Below are 15,193 nucleotides of genomic sequence, written 5' to 3'. Positions count from 1 at the left end.
CAGACTTAGCAAATTTTACTAACTTCTATCAACATTTCAGAAGTCTAAATTGGATGTTGTCACATTAATGGATAAGCACACGAAAGACTGCAACGCTTAGCATGTATTTCACATAGGAAAAAATGGGACCTAATTACAGACTCCACAGTCAATATTAGCTGCCACAAGTGCTAGAAATCTGCATACAGTGCTGTGAAAAAGTATTTATCCCCATACTGATTTCTTATCTTTGCTTATTTGTTCATCAGATCATCAGAGAAAAACATTTCAGAATAAAAGCTATCCAAAACTTGCCTTTGAAAAACTAATTGCACCCAAACCTGTATAACTGGATGCGCCATCCTTGGTAGCAAGAACTGGAATCAAGTGTTTGTGGTAACTGGCAATGAGCCTTTCATATTGCTGCGGAGGAATTGTGGTCCACTCATCTTTGCAGAATTGTTTTAATTCACCCACACTGGAGGTTTTTTAAGGTCATGCCTGGGCATCTCAATTGGCTTTAAGTCCCGACATTGACTGTGCCACACCAAAATTTAAATAAAGGTATGGGAGGCACCTACTGTAGAAAATATTTCTACAGATCAACACAGAACAAGAGACAAGTGTACAGCTAAAGGAACACTGGAGGTTTTGTGAGCATGTTTAAGGTCATGGCAAAGCATCTCAATTGGATTTAAGTTTGACTAGGCCATTCCAACACGCACTTTTATTTATTTATCTATTTTTTTGGTGCCATTCAGTGGTGGACTTGCTGATGTTTTGGATCACTGTCTTGTTGCATAACCCAAGTGGGCTTGAGCTTTAGACCACAAACTGCAGGCCAAACGTTCTCTTTCAGGATTTTCTGGTAGAGAGCAAAATTCACGTTTCCATCAATTATGGCAAGTCATCCAAGTCCTAAAGCAGCAAAGCCAAATCCATGTTTGACTTTAAGCATGATGTTCTTTTTATGAAATTCTGTGTTAATTTTATGCCAGATGCAGTGGGACTCAAATCTTCCAAAAAGCTAAACTTTAGTTTGGACAGTGCACAGAATGTGTTCCCAGTAGTCTTGGGGGACAATTACTTTCACACAATGCCAACTAGGTCTGGATAGATTTTTACCCTGTATAAATGAAATAATCAAAAAAGAAGAAATTAGGAAATGGGTAAATACTTTTTCACACCTCTGTCGATACACACATGGTATGCACCTGAACCTTGGCTCCATTATAGTTGTGGAAATGTCTGGATGAAGCTGAATGCAGTCATATGAACCTAAAAAAATCATTCTAAGTCTCAAGTACTTATCATAAATTACTGGATCATAATTCTGTTAACTCTCTCATTAGTGTCCCTCATAGCTTCATTCGCATATACGCTATATAAACAAAAGAATTGAGCCACACCTCTTCATCTGAATTCAGGTGCTTTCAGGCTCATTGCCATACAAAAATTGTGGAAACGATGGGTCTTTCTAAAGAGCTCACTCAGCACTGTAATAGGATGACAAAACTGCAACAAGTCAGTTTGTTTAACTATCGGTGAGCAGTCTTATTGCAAAGTGGAACCATATAGAAAACAAAGTAATTCAGCCACAAAGTGGCAGACCACTAAGTGCAGCTTTTAAAACCTACTTTGACATTAACAGCAGCACAAAAACTGTGAACCAGGGTCTTTTGGCATGGATTTCCATGACTGGGTGCCTTCTGTACTTGTAATGTGGCCCAGTACTCTGGTCCATATAATCTATGACAGTGATGGAAAGAGTTAAGGTCTGCACATGATTCTTCGGAAGTGCAAATGGCTTGTTGCACATACAGGAATAGGAATTGTCAGTGTTCACCCAAAAATTCACTCGATCAACATTGTGCATAAACGCAGAGTCTGTGCACTGTGTGCTGCAGCAACTGCCCATACACCTTGCACACTGCCTCATGGATTAATGTCTTAATCTTATTTCAGATTTGAAATGAAGTTGATTAGACTTGAGATTGTTTTCATTCCATAGTGGTAATCTTGTACACACCTATTCATTAATGTGAGCACATGCAGTCAGGCTTGTGCCAATGGGAATAGTGATACATAAATGTTACCAAGTCTGCCTCGTTAGCATTGTCCATCACTCCTCTTATAAAAGAAAAAAAAGGAACCAGAAGACAGCATATTTACATAGTCCCAAATTACTGGAAAGTAGGCATTCCCAAAACCTACATGGGCCTTGTGACTTTAACAGATAAATAAGGTCAGCAATGTTACACATCCAGTGGTTGAGAATGGCTATTAACTGAAGCAAAGCCACAATGAGATATCATTATACTAGCGAGTGTCCGTTTGAGATATTATTCTACCGGCGGTTGTCCAACTAAAAACATTTAAAGTACCAAAGACTGCGAGACATTCATCACACCAATGAACTATTCTTTTCCACCAGAAATAATGGGTGGAAATATGTGACCATTATATTATAATAAAGGTATTTATGAGCCTTCAATCTCACAGCCTCACTATGAGATATCTTTGAAAATTTGAAATCAGCTCCTGAGGCTGAGGTTGGGGGAGGAAGGGAGGGAGAGAAAGAGAAGGAAAGAGAAAGAGAGAAAGAGAGAGAGAGAGAGAGAAATGGCAAGGGAGAGATGTGGGAGTTGTGTTTTTCTTTTTTGCCATAGGTTACATTTATAATTATCTTGCTGGCATAAAATGGCCAAGAGGCTTTTTCAATAAAGGTAGGAGGCACCTACGGTAGAAAATATTACCTACAGATCAACACAGAACAAGAGAGAAGACTGCAGCTAGAGGAAGATGGTGTACAGCGTACATGATCTAATAAGTCTGTTTAGTTTGTATATTCATTAGGAACTGGAGCCACTGCTTGCACTATAGGCTGTAGAACTGAGCACTGCGAGGGCTGATGATCTGAAGATGAGGTGAATGAGTCCATCCACTGACCTTCACTAGTGGTGAGTAAGCAGAGCCTCGGGATTGAGGGAAAGATGGCCACAGCCACTTTCTCCAGGCCCTGCAATGCCTTTTGATGACTGGAAATAATCACTAGAGAGAAAGCAAGTGAAAGAGACATAATCACAGAGGCGCCACAGAAGAAGGAGGAGGATCCCAGATTACTTTATTCTCCTCCAAACTACTGCCCTTTAAAGAACTGGAAGTCAGTTTTTAATACTATTCATCTTTTCTTCAGCATAATGCGTTCTGAGAGGAGGATATCTCTAATTCCTTTTCAAGTTAGTCTAAATCCAGGAAGTGAAAAGCGATAGGGATGGACAAGGTCTCATTATACTGAGGCTGCCCCACAGGTAGTAAACTTAAAGAACGAAAATCACATATGTTGCACAAAAAGTAGGAGTGCTACAGAATTTAAAATAAAGCTCACTGGTTTAGTGAGTGACACTATCCTTAATAACATTTTATTCATAAGAAGATTAATATACCTATAAAATTACAACTTATTTAAGAATAGCAAAATGTTTTTAAAAGAAAAAAAATGCTCTAGTTACTATAGAAATACTTGAGAGACAGGCATACCACTCTCATGCGATGCATATGAGGCTACAGCCAGTAGCTGGTTTGGTTAGCTTAACTTAGCTTAGCGGTAGATACAAAATCTATCCAGCAGCACCTACAAAGATAACTACATGTCTATATTTACATGTTTTTACGTGTGCGTAAAAACATGTTTTTACATGTTTTTACATGTAAACATCTACATGTTAAGTCAATCCTAAAAATGTAAAGATTAAGTTCTTTGTTTGGCCTGTAAAGTAAAAACAGGCTTTTGGTTTTGCAGGTTTTTGTACTTTGTCGTTGCAGGTTGTTGCTATATGTTATGCTATGTGTTAAATGTTATAAACCACTATCTGTGTGAATATCCAGACCCTGTAGGGGAGGGATAAGACTGGTGGTAGTGGAAACTTTCTGATTTGTAGTGTATTCGTAGTCTGAGTGTTATAGACCAATCTGAGTAAGCTTTGGTTGCACCAAAGTAAAGTTCCTGTAAATTGGGTGATGCCCATCTATCTAGAAACCAACAAGGTCACCTCTTCCAATCATGATTTAGCTTTTAGAAATGTATCTGCAGTCACTGGTAGCAATATATCCTGGCCAAGATGTCACCTTTTCACTTAACTTTCAAAAAAAAAAGCAAATGGCTCTGCTTAAAATGATCAGTCATTTTAAATAATGAGTACTGAAATAAAAATTAAAAGAGCTGAATATTTAAAGCATTATATTTAGCTTTGCTAAAAGAATGTTTAGCCAATGATGTATTGTCTTAAACACAAAGTTTTAATTGAGTGAATTCTAGTGCTTTTAATTGAAAGTTGAAAGTTTCTTCCACGTGCACAGGAATTGTTTTTGATTTTATGACTGAGAACAGAGCATTGCTTTGAACCACTCACAGTTGCACCTCTAGCCTATGAGCATAACAGTCAATCAAAAGGGAATCTGGGGCAAAGGGGCCTGAAAGGGAGACATATAGCATAAACTGTAGATAGCCAAAGAAAGTGGAGATTCTGCCAAAAGGGATGGAGACAAGACAACATGGCTCCGTGTGGGATTTCACTTTGGATTTTGACCCTGCAGGAATATGTGGAAGTACAACTGACAGGACTTGCGTGGAGAAGTCGGCTCTATTCAATATAACTAAGTAAAGAATGCCCTGTGTAGTCACTGATGCACCAGCATAAATCCTCCAAGGTATAATATTGCCTCGGCAGTTTGCTTTACCTCTCTGGTTGGAAAGAGCAAAGACACTACATAATGTCATGTTTTGGGTTTTTTTTTTATCATGTTTGCCATAAATACATTCAGGTTTCTTGAAATAATTGCGAGCGGTACAACAGATGCAGCAAAATCAAATTTATGGAATTACTAATTAACTGCTGTGAGACATGTGAAAGCAGTCCCTGCAGCAAAGTAAAAACTGTGAACAGACACCATAACTACTTTAGCTGAGATTTATTTCACTTTTTTTTTTTGCTACATTCTTCTTTACTCAAATCTAGGGAGCATAGGTGGGTCAGTTATTTAAGAAATACTTTATATTCAACTTCATATGAATATGTGCTACAAATAAAAGTGATCTTGGAGTGGGTAGTACAATAAGCTTTTAATCTGTTCAGTCATGTCTGAAGCAACAAAATTTCCTTTAAAAAGTTTAAATGTAAAAAACACAAACACATATACGATGAAAATTTACAGGTCATGACTCAAGGGAATTTTTTTTGATCCAATTAAATAATTCCCAAAGTAGGACGCGGGGGGTTTGCAGCTCATAGTCCCTGATGAGGCAAATGGTGTGTCATAATAATTCACAAAATGATTTCCTTACTGCATCTAGCAGCTCCATAGTGTAGTGGTTTACACATTTGCCCAACAAAAGAAAGATCCCCAGTTTGAGGAGACACAAATCCCTTTTGGGGTTGTGGCAGGAAGGGCATCCGGAATAAGAACAATCTGTCAAATCAAACATGCAGAGCCACCCGCTGTGGTGACCCCTTGTGAATAAGAGAGCAGACGAAAGTAGCTTCTTCTATTTCCTTACTGCATACATGTGTGTGTGTATATATATATATATAAATAAAAGTCTTTGAAGTTAAATTTTGATGTCAACTGTATTTTTTGACTTAGGCCAATAAAATAAGCAATTCAAGAAAAAAACACTTCATTGGTGTCGTAATTATTTAACGTCATGTTATTATATGAAAAACAGATGCTGTTGTTGAGACTAACTGTTTATGACAACGAAGACATTCTGCACTGTAAGCAACACATTAGTGACCTTTTCAAAACAAGGGGTAAAAACTGATTTAACCAATATGCCAGCGACACTGAATCAAGTCACTGGTTGAAAAAAATACAAATAAAAAAGCTATGCAACACATAAAATCAGCAACAAATTCTTTTCTTTTTAATTTATATGGGAAAATTAGGACTCCTATTCAACCTAATGTAGGCTCCAAGTTTTAAAACAAACTTTGTTTGGGGATCCAGCATATATAAATCCTTTTTTAAACTGGTTTAGGGGGACAATCTCAAACTTATCAAATATCTTGTATCTTCTTATGGCAAAAAAAAAAAAAATAAAAAAAATCTCCTGTTGCACTTCATTTTTATTCTTTAGATGATTCTCAAGTTTAAGAAAACAAAAAACATCAACAAGGGAACAAAGAAAAACAGAGTCCACAGAGCTCTGCAGCGTCAAGCGTTTGGCTGCCACAGAAAAGTCTAGCACCTCCTGCTGCTTGGGAGGCTTCTAGTCTAGCTGCTCCTGCTTTATCCTGTTTGAATTGGGCCCTCGCTGACTTGTCCTCCTCAGTTCCCTCCTCAGGACGTACTCGCTGAACTGGGATGAGTCCACGCCTCCGCCGCAGGAGCCAGCGATCTCGAAGCCACGTTGCTGGAGACGCTCTAGAACCTGGGAAATGTGGAACAAGATAGAAGGGGGGAGGATGTCAGAAGCAAGATATTGATTATAGAAGGAAATGCACACGGTTGGTCATTTCTTGGTAAAAGTCAGTGTGATAAGCCAGTCAGGGAGTCGCTACAACAGTGATGCTAAATTGTTAACCACTAACCTTTTGTTCACTGCTGCAAAGCTGAAAAGCATTCAATCACCCAAAACTCCTCCAATTATGTGCTGCTGCCTTAGTCTAGCATTGGAAACAGCTTTGGGAGTAAGTAGCAGCAACATACGGCTTGTGACGGGAATTTGGATGGGACTTTCGCAAGACTTTCACAAAACCAAGAGCCTCTCATATTGCCTCATACCTCATTTTCATTGTTTTCTAGTGTATATGTGTGTTTGTCTATGTGTGTGTAGCTGTTCCTGATCCCACAGCCTCGCAGACATCTACAGACGTGTCCAGGGGGGTTGTAGGATCACATTCCATCGAAGAGGCCCCAGGGAGCAGTGAGGCTTTCTCTCTGCCACTTGGCTCAGTGTGGGCTGCTCAGGAAAAAAAAAAACCTCTCCCCAATTCTCCCCCAGGCCCAAGCCTTCACCAAAACTACAAAGGTCCCCCTACTGCTGGCAGCTCTCTCTGCTCCCCTTCCTTCTCTCAAACCCCCCGCCCTGCCTCCATTAGCCGCAGATACAGCATTCACCGCCGGCGTGCTTTAATAACCAAACAGGATTATGGGCCCTGCCTGGGGACAACCTGCTAGGGAGCATGCTCACTCTCTTGCTTGCTCTCCACGACTCACACACACACACACACACACACACACACACACACACACACACACACACACACTCCAGAGTCTGGTTTGTGTGTGTGTTTTTTGGGAAGGAGGCGGTGATTTGACTTCCTCAGACGGAGACATAGTCCAAAATCATTGTAAAATCTTTTCAAATATGCCTTTACTTCATCCTTTATGGATGCATGTCTGAGGATTTTACCATCAATGAGTTATTGGAGTATGAATTTATAATCTGGGAAATGCAGGATTGCCAAATACATGCAGACAATAACAATGGAGGTTGACACAAAAAGAGTGTTTTGTTGAGTAAAGGCTTACTTGTGTGTGCAGCATACACCTATTTTTTAAAAGCTTCAGTTTTGCATGTATTAGTTTCAGGTAAAAACACAGTTCCTGGGAAAGGATCATATTTTAATAGAAAGCAAATTGAAACTTGACCTCTAGTTCTTACAACAAACTTATTTTCTATCTCCTTGTAATGAATGGTGTTCGAATAGACTCCCAACCCTTAGATTTATAACACCCCTAATAACTTATAAGAGTTTACAAAGGCAAAGTTAACTTTAATAAACAAAGATAAACTAATATATCAGAAGTGCACAACCTCAAGATATTGCTGGTATTGATTCACTAAGGCATCCAATTCTTAGTAGGAAATCTTGCCAAATGCTTTTCGGATGTTATACGCAGAAACAATACTTGAACAGAACACCATCAAAGTCTTGATTTTATTTTAAATTGGACGTCAATCTGTTGATCCACTAAGACACTCAGAGTTACTGACTTGTGTTTTCATTACACGCTGAACTTCCTCTTTCTTCTTCCTTACAGTTTCCTTTTGCACCACTGATAAAGGTCTCAGCTGTTCCACTATGTAAAACTCCCATCATTAACAACTTTCTCATCACTTTTCATTAGTTTGGCCCTAATGCCCACTGTAAGCTGGCGTTTTGGTCATCATTGTTCAAATAATTCACAACAAACTTGAAATGGGCTGAGAGGCTCCTTCAGCTTCTCTGGTCTCTGTTTTCAGTCTTTAAACCATCTAGCACATGGTGGAAGACTCTGGCCAATGTAATGACTTTTTAGACCAAGAGACCAAAATAAAATGTTTATAGGTTGTGAGACATGGTTTCACCTGAAGTAATGGGTTGAACAGAGACCTTTCAAACTGTATGTAAAACCAAAAGTCCAGATTAACTGATTTTTTTTTTTGGCATATGAAGCACACCTACAGCTTCATTTTTGTGTGATGCAATGTTATATGTTCAAAACCATCCAAAAACATAGTGTTACATCAGTGGATAGTACTGAAGCTCAGCCCTTTTTCAGCTCTCCAGTTACAGTCAACATTATTATTCCATACAAATCACAGAAAGTAAAGATGGTGGTAGACTTGTGTAATGATAGCTTTCTAAATTAGCGCTTTGATGAACTCATCAAAGCACCCATTTTTCTGCGAGGCCGTTCTTGTAATTTGATTGGATTAAAAAAGATTAAAAAAAGAAAGCCTGCAATCAGACATAACTAATTTTTTATGACAGAAAAAGGCTAAATGAGCACAACATTACTGCAATCAATTATTATGTTTTCAAGATAGATGGATACAAACCTGGACAGAGTTGAGGTGACAGTACCCATTCAGTGGGAACCGGATGACGTGTGTGGAGTCGTGGTTCCAGCCAGCATTGACGGAGTTGCACATAACGTCTCCGATTTCTGGAAACACATCTTCGATCAGGGCCTTGTCACCGCTGAGTGTGATCCTCTCACCCAGGTCGGGTGCAACACGCACCACCAAGCACTCGCAGGGACGGGACACCCGACCTAGCTCCTGGTCCTGGCGCCAGCGCTCCAGCTCAGCAAGCATGGGCTGCAGCTGGAAATATCGTGCTTCCTCATACAGCAGGCTGTAGTCCTGTAGGATATAAAAGTTGAAGGGTTTTCACATCATTGCATTCTCGAAAAAGAAATGTGAAGTTGTCGGCCTTAACGGTTTACACATTAAAACCATGGTAAATATGGTATATGTTTTCAGGGTTGTATCAAATATGTTGTTCCTGTTGATTATTCTGTTTAGATTTCAAAGTATTTTGTAATATTTTTTGTTTTTTCCCTCCTAGATCGATGCTTAATTGTACAATATTATCTTCTACAGGTAGTCTTGATGCAGAATTCTGGACAATCTGGATACTAGAGAGCAACATACTAAAAGACACAAAAAGCAAAACAGTTAAAAGTCGTCATTTTCTTTCTAAAGCTGAGATATTCCAAAAAAAACCCCAGAAAGAACAAGGAAGCTTTAAAAGCACTGTTCTACATGAATGAACAATAAACCCTAGTCGAGACACCACTCAGGAAAAATTACAAAAGATCCAAAGTAGAGAAGATACAGGGCGACGTGTAACACAGGGTTGCATGGGCTAGAGGAGCAGAGCCTTTACTCACAGCACTGCAGGGCCTAAACTGCACCACATTCCAGTTTTCACATGATCCTCTCAACATCTACTCACTGAGCATATGGCCTTAGCCTGAACTTGGTCTTGTCTTTTGCCTCTGCTTATTTTAACTGACATACTTTTTGCACAGTGGACAGTCCATCTGATAATGTGGTTATTTGTTTTCTCCCAGGGCAAGTTCAATAATTATTGCTTAACTATTTGAGTGGGGGGTGGGCTGCTTATGTGCCACATACAGTGACAGGCACCTTGGATGGACACTTGGCACAAGAACACAGAGAGCTGCAGAAAAAAGGATATCGTATGGCCATGGGTGTCAGTATAATTGTTTCAGTACGAGCCTGCTTTTTTACTTATGTATTGCAAAAGAATCTTTGCCAGTTTGTAGCTAGAAGGAATCAAACTGCATCTCTTGATGAGGAAATGCTTTGCAATTGGGGTTTGTTTGGTAGAGCCCTGATATTTTCTCTCCAGCATGTGAACCATTTTCAGTAACTCAGGGAGGACCAGTGACCAAAGGCGTTCCACGGCCTTAGCATTCATTGTGTGTGTTAAGTTGTAGGACTGCTGACTGGCTGATGGGAATTTACAGTTTCTAGGATGGGCATCAACTTACTTTGAAGTCGTCGGGGATGAGGAGCTTGGACGTCCTGAGGAAGTTGAGGATATAGCGGAACATGTGTCCATCCCTGTCAATGAAGTAGTGCTGCTTCAGGCTGTCCAGGACTATAGGCTCTGTGCCATCAAAGAGACGACCAATTCTGCCCGTAAGAGAGAGAGAGGAGGGGTGGTGATTTAAGCAGAAAGGGAGGTAAGGAAGGAAGAAGGAGGACAACATATCAGTGTATTTTTTACACTCACAAACAATACTTGTAACAATTTTTAAAACCTAAACTTGATCTCACTAAATCTGTCTTAAAGAAAGAAAGAAGGTCCTGAGAGGTCAAGGCCAGCTGGTGCTTGGTTGCCTGAGGCAGGGAGGCAGTCACCCGCGGGCCTGTGCTTGGAGCGACAGTGTGGCCTCCCAGCCTCCAGATGGCTCCATGCCCTTTGGCTCTTTACTGCCGCTGTGACATCTGTCAGAATAACCAAGTTGCCTTTGTCTGCTCTCTGCATTCTGCACTTAAAGTGCTCACAAATTGTTTACCCCTTTAAAATAGCAGAGTTTTACAAAATGTGACATCTGGCCGTCGCGTTACAACAATAACTAATAAACAACAAACTGCAAGGAAATTCTGACAAAAAAACATTAGGCTCCATCAGAAAACATCCCTGTAAAACACACAATACATGCAAAAATCCTGCCACAAATGGTTACCTCTGACCCTGGATCTTAACCTTCCCCCTCCACTTAAAATACATCTGTATGGCAGGGCAAACTCACCGAGATTCTGGAAATTTTGTTAAGGTGGCCAGACTGCTGGTGTACATGTGCCCACCTACATCGATGTGCACAGGAGCATTGGACTTGGTGAGCTGAGCAGGTGTTGGGATGCCCTGGTTACTCAAGGGAGACACCGGTGACCGTGTGATCATGGGCCTGGACATGCTGGAGCGATTATCCTGAGGGAGCACAAAGGAAATGCATGTAGGAAGACACATTAGATTGTAATCTTCTGCTGCAAATGAAACAGACAATTAAAACAACTCTAGGGAAGATCGAAAAAATTAGTATATTAGGAAAGCAAAAAGAAAGAAAGGCTAATAAGAGACAACAATCTGTGCATTTCTTTATCCAATATATTCTGCAGTCAGGAGTGGAGAGCAAGGGTGGGTTTTTTTCTTGTTACCCTTTTCTGTGCAAGATAGAGCAGCCCGACCTTGACCTGAATGTTGCCACAATCCACAAGCATCCACTCCTGTGGGCCATAATCTCCAAAACCAAATTAATTTGGAGCATCAATCTCAGTCATGAAAATGAGCAATAATGATTCCTGATTTGAATACTATAATAGGATTTGGAGAATAACGTCTCACGATAACCTACAAACACCATTAGGAGACGATTTCTGTTAAGCTCTGAGATGAAAAATGACTTTATACCCGAAAAAGTTTGAGTGAAGATTGGAGAAAACCTCAAAAGTGTCCCGATCACTAAGGAGTGAGCAGGACATTAGACACATCTGCTTTAAAAAACAAAACAAATAAAAACAAAACAAAACCGTGAACTCAACACATACATTTTACAGTATATTGCACAGGAAGGACTATCTGACACTGTGTGCGCAGTCTACGGTTGAGGGCACCGAGGTGATGATTTCTTCGATTCGGTAAATAAAAAAAACAAAACTACCAAAAAACAAAGTGTCCGGCACTTCGCTCCATAAAGTCGAAAGTTAAATCGCTCTCCCCCTCCCCAGACAACACGACACTTTTACGCGTTTACCTGCGCCGGCATCACTGTGGTTGGAGAGGAAGTCACCGAATGGTCATTTTGCTTCAGAGATGCTGCGGGAACGGGCTCTCCTCTGACAGCGAACATCAGCGAGCTCTCCCTGCACTCCGCCGCTCGGATCGGGAGCCGTTTGAGGGAAGCGTGCACGGACTCATCCACGGAACTGATTGGACGGGGACGCTTTCTCGCCTTCTGATGCGTTAAGTCCATGATATCCGTTTCGTCCATTACGGCTCAGACGTTTAGGGTCAAAGAGATAGGAGAAAGCAGTGAGGCTTTTTTTTTTCACCCTCTCCAACACACCTGCCAAAAATGAAGAGGCGTGAAAAAAATAGCGAGCACCGGGGGTGAGAGCGAAAGCCGTTGCTGTCACACGGAGCGGCTTCTTTGCAGTGGCTGGGAGAAGTCAAAGCCCCCGACAACATTAGCATTGTAGCGCCCGCGGCTCTTTTGGGCTGTCGCTGTTTCAGTGGCAGGTATGTGTGTCGCATTTTCGCGGAATGAAACAAATCCTGCCTTAGCCTGCAAAATGCGATCGTCTGCTTATGATGCGATTTGGGTTAACACGCCACATCTGGACCTTGAACAGCTGGCCTTTGCCCCCCTTTTCGGAGCAGTGTTTCCACGCGCGACCACTGCCCCCCCCCTACACGTTGCTGCCCATTGTTCAGCAGCAGTTTTTGTTCAGCCTTCCAACACATCAGTCGAACAAAGTTGAGTCTGTGACAAAGCCGAAACAGTGGCCAACCTTCTCAATCACATGGACAAAAAAAAGAAAAGAAAAGAAAAAAAATACCACTGCAATAGCCCATTCAACCCCCCCCCAAAATACAACCTCCCCCCACCCATACACACACTTACCAGCCATAAGCACCTGATTGATTGTGCGCTTTCCAGTCACACAAAAGCAGTCAGGAACATCACTCTTATTTTTTAGATGGCCAAATGCATTCTGAATATGATGCTTTAAGGGAAAGGACTCTTCACTATTTACAGGCTGCAAGATGTTATCAATAACTAAACGTCCTTGAGGTCAGCAAAGAAACACTGCATGTGAAGTACCAGCTAACACCCCTTCAAATCAACGGTGTGACCCTCAGAGCAGCTATAAAACTTCTTCATCTGTTTCTCCCTGGCTCTGTGTCTGACAAGTCTAAGCGCTGCGGTGTGGTGTTAACACCACCTCCAGTGACCACATCAGCATTGCAAAGCTACCACACTAATGATATCGTGGAGTATAAAACCAGACCACAACATGTCCAATTGCGGTTAAAAGTACTGCCACAGCACTCTCCTGGGTTGTTTTTTTTTTCCGCAGAAGAAATGTAGGGAATCCACAATTTTTAATAACATTCAGATTAAAATTAATTAGTTCAACCACTGGCCTTAAAACATCCACATTCCTGTTTCTCATTGGCAGTGTGAGTTTCACACCTAGATACCCAATTAGCAATTAAGCTTGCCTTTGAGTGTAGGCCTCCAATGCGGTGTGTGATCCTGGTCTGATTTGCATGCCACTTGTGCACGCGCTGATAAGCGCAGGCAGCAGCCATACATAGTTTTAAAATTCAACTCCAGAATCCCTCGCAGAAGGCAAAGGGGCCTGCGGGGCAAAAGAGAGAGAAATCACATGGCTGCTCTTCAAAAGGGGACCTGTGTAAGGCAGCCGGCAAAGTGCGTGGGATCACACTCAGAATGCAGGTAATTTGTTCCCTGACTAATTTGTGGAGATGGTGGTGTGTGCGTGTGTGTGAGTGAGAGAGAGTGAGTGAGAGAAAGTGTGTGCCTGTGGAGAGTAAGTTCTGAAAACAGCTTGGTGGAATTGGATTTCCTCAAAGCCTTGTCATTGCAAAGGTGGATTGAGTGTAAAATCTGTGAGGCATTATGGAAAATTGCAGGGGAGAAAGAAGAGAGAGTGAAAGAGAACGGGTGGTTGGGTGGGTGGGAAGTGGAGGGTTGGGAGCTGGAGGGAGCCAGTTGAGGGAATGAGCTCTCATATCACAAAATCATCCCGAGTTGCTGGAAATAAAGACGTGTCGTGAACCTTTAGTCGGACCTGTGTCTACGTTGCTCAAAATCAGTTCAAAGGTCACAGCGTCCTCAGAATCTACAAGTACGAATCCTGAGATGTGCCACACGAGCGCTTTTCCAACCTGTTGCCATTTTGAATTTGGCACAGCGCTACAGAAGTCTCCCATGCATGTTAGGATGTTTGCGAAAGAAGTCAAAACGTATGTGTTCAGGGAATCTGTTCGTTTATCCAGCTCGTGTAATTTTGTTGCACCACAGTATGCACAAACAAATCTAAAACATGCGCAGAGCATCAAAGCCCGGAGCAGTCGAGCTACTCCCTTTTGTTTCTGTTGTTTTTCACCAGTTTTCTTTCAGGCCTTTAATGCAAGACCATCTTTCTTCAAACTTTAAGGAACTAACACCTTACAGTAGCTCAGGTTGAATATTTAGTAAGAAATAGCAGGGTATGTGTTCCACTAATAATTAATCCAAAAACATAGAAAGCAAGGATCTGTCTGCTGTTGTAATAATTGAAGGGCCTTCTGGGGTTCAGCATATGTAACAGACTGACTTTAAGTTGGCCATCCCAGAATGCAACTCTTCACTGTTTCGACATATCTCACAAGATACAATTAGCATTTCAGATCAGAGCATTAACATTCAGTTCAAGGCAGGCAGACTGGTATTTACATAATCTGGATGGGTTGTCTCTGCTTTGTTGCCTGTGGCCATTTGTTTGAAATGTCCATACACAGACAACTACAAACTCTGGGTTAACATCAGTTGCCGCTAGCTGTATATATAAAATATATATGAAAAAGGTAATGATGAACTGTTATAACAGCATGGTTTGGGTAAAAACTGTAAGCTAGATCAAATGCATATCCCACTGGACTTTGTATACTTTGTAAATATAAAGTAACTGCATGCTGCAGCAAAGCCAAAATACCGCATTTCAATAAAACTTTTGTCATTGTCATTAATGTTTTTGTTTTCACATCTCCCCTCTTTGATGACAACTGACATAAGCATATAAGTTCTGAACAATGACTGCAGAGACTTTGTCTTCAAACTGACTCCACGTCTTATACTTAACAGTAAAGGGAGTATTTGGTATGTTTCAAATGACCCG

At 41.1% G+C, this 15,193-nt stretch overlaps 1 protein-coding gene and 1 long non-coding RNA gene across 8 annotated transcripts in view; one reads left to right on the top strand and one right to left on the bottom strand.

The window, feature by feature from the left end:
- Nucleotides 1–6,123: 6,123 nt before the first annotated feature.
- LOC113010810 (BTB/POZ domain-containing protein KCTD1) overlaps nucleotides 6,124–15,193 on the bottom strand; it is an 11,536-nt gene continuing 2,466 nt past the window's right edge. For 3 of the 7 annotated variants that reach the window (XM_026150028.1, XM_026150029.1, XM_026150026.1), the window contains 4 exons: nucleotides 11,038–11,216; nucleotides 10,270–10,414; nucleotides 8,807–9,112; nucleotides 6,124–6,409 (listed from right to left, as the gene is read on the bottom strand). In XM_026150028.1, the coding sequence (XP_026005813.1) occupies nucleotides 6,248–6,409; nucleotides 8,807–9,112; nucleotides 10,270–10,414; nucleotides 11,038–11,201 (777 nt within the window). In that variant the 5' untranslated portion in view covers nucleotides 11,202–11,216 and the 3' untranslated portion in view covers nucleotides 6,124–6,247. Of the gene's footprint in view, nucleotides 6,410–8,806; nucleotides 9,113–10,269; nucleotides 10,415–11,037; nucleotides 11,217–12,039; nucleotides 12,855–12,909; nucleotides 13,431–13,511; nucleotides 13,652–15,193 lie in introns of those variants that run through there. The other 4 variants (XM_026150025.1, XM_026150023.1, XM_026150027.1 and 1 more) reach the window with 3 other exon arrangements.
- Nucleotides 13,660–15,193, top strand: part of LOC113010812 (uncharacterized) — a 25,904-nt gene continuing 24,370 nt past the window's right edge. The window contains exon 1 of the long non-coding RNA XR_003270388.1: nucleotides 13,660–13,749. This is a non-coding gene — a long non-coding RNA (uncharacterized LOC113010812). The remainder of the gene's footprint in view (nucleotides 13,750–15,193) is intronic.

Source organism: Astatotilapia calliptera, chromosome 18, assembly GCF_900246225.1.
Source record: "Astatotilapia calliptera chromosome 18, fAstCal1.2, whole genome shotgun sequence".
Taxonomy (NCBI): Eukaryota; Metazoa; Chordata; class Actinopteri; order Cichliformes; family Cichlidae; genus Astatotilapia; species Astatotilapia calliptera.
This window is presented reverse-complemented; position numbering and strand designations above follow the sequence as displayed.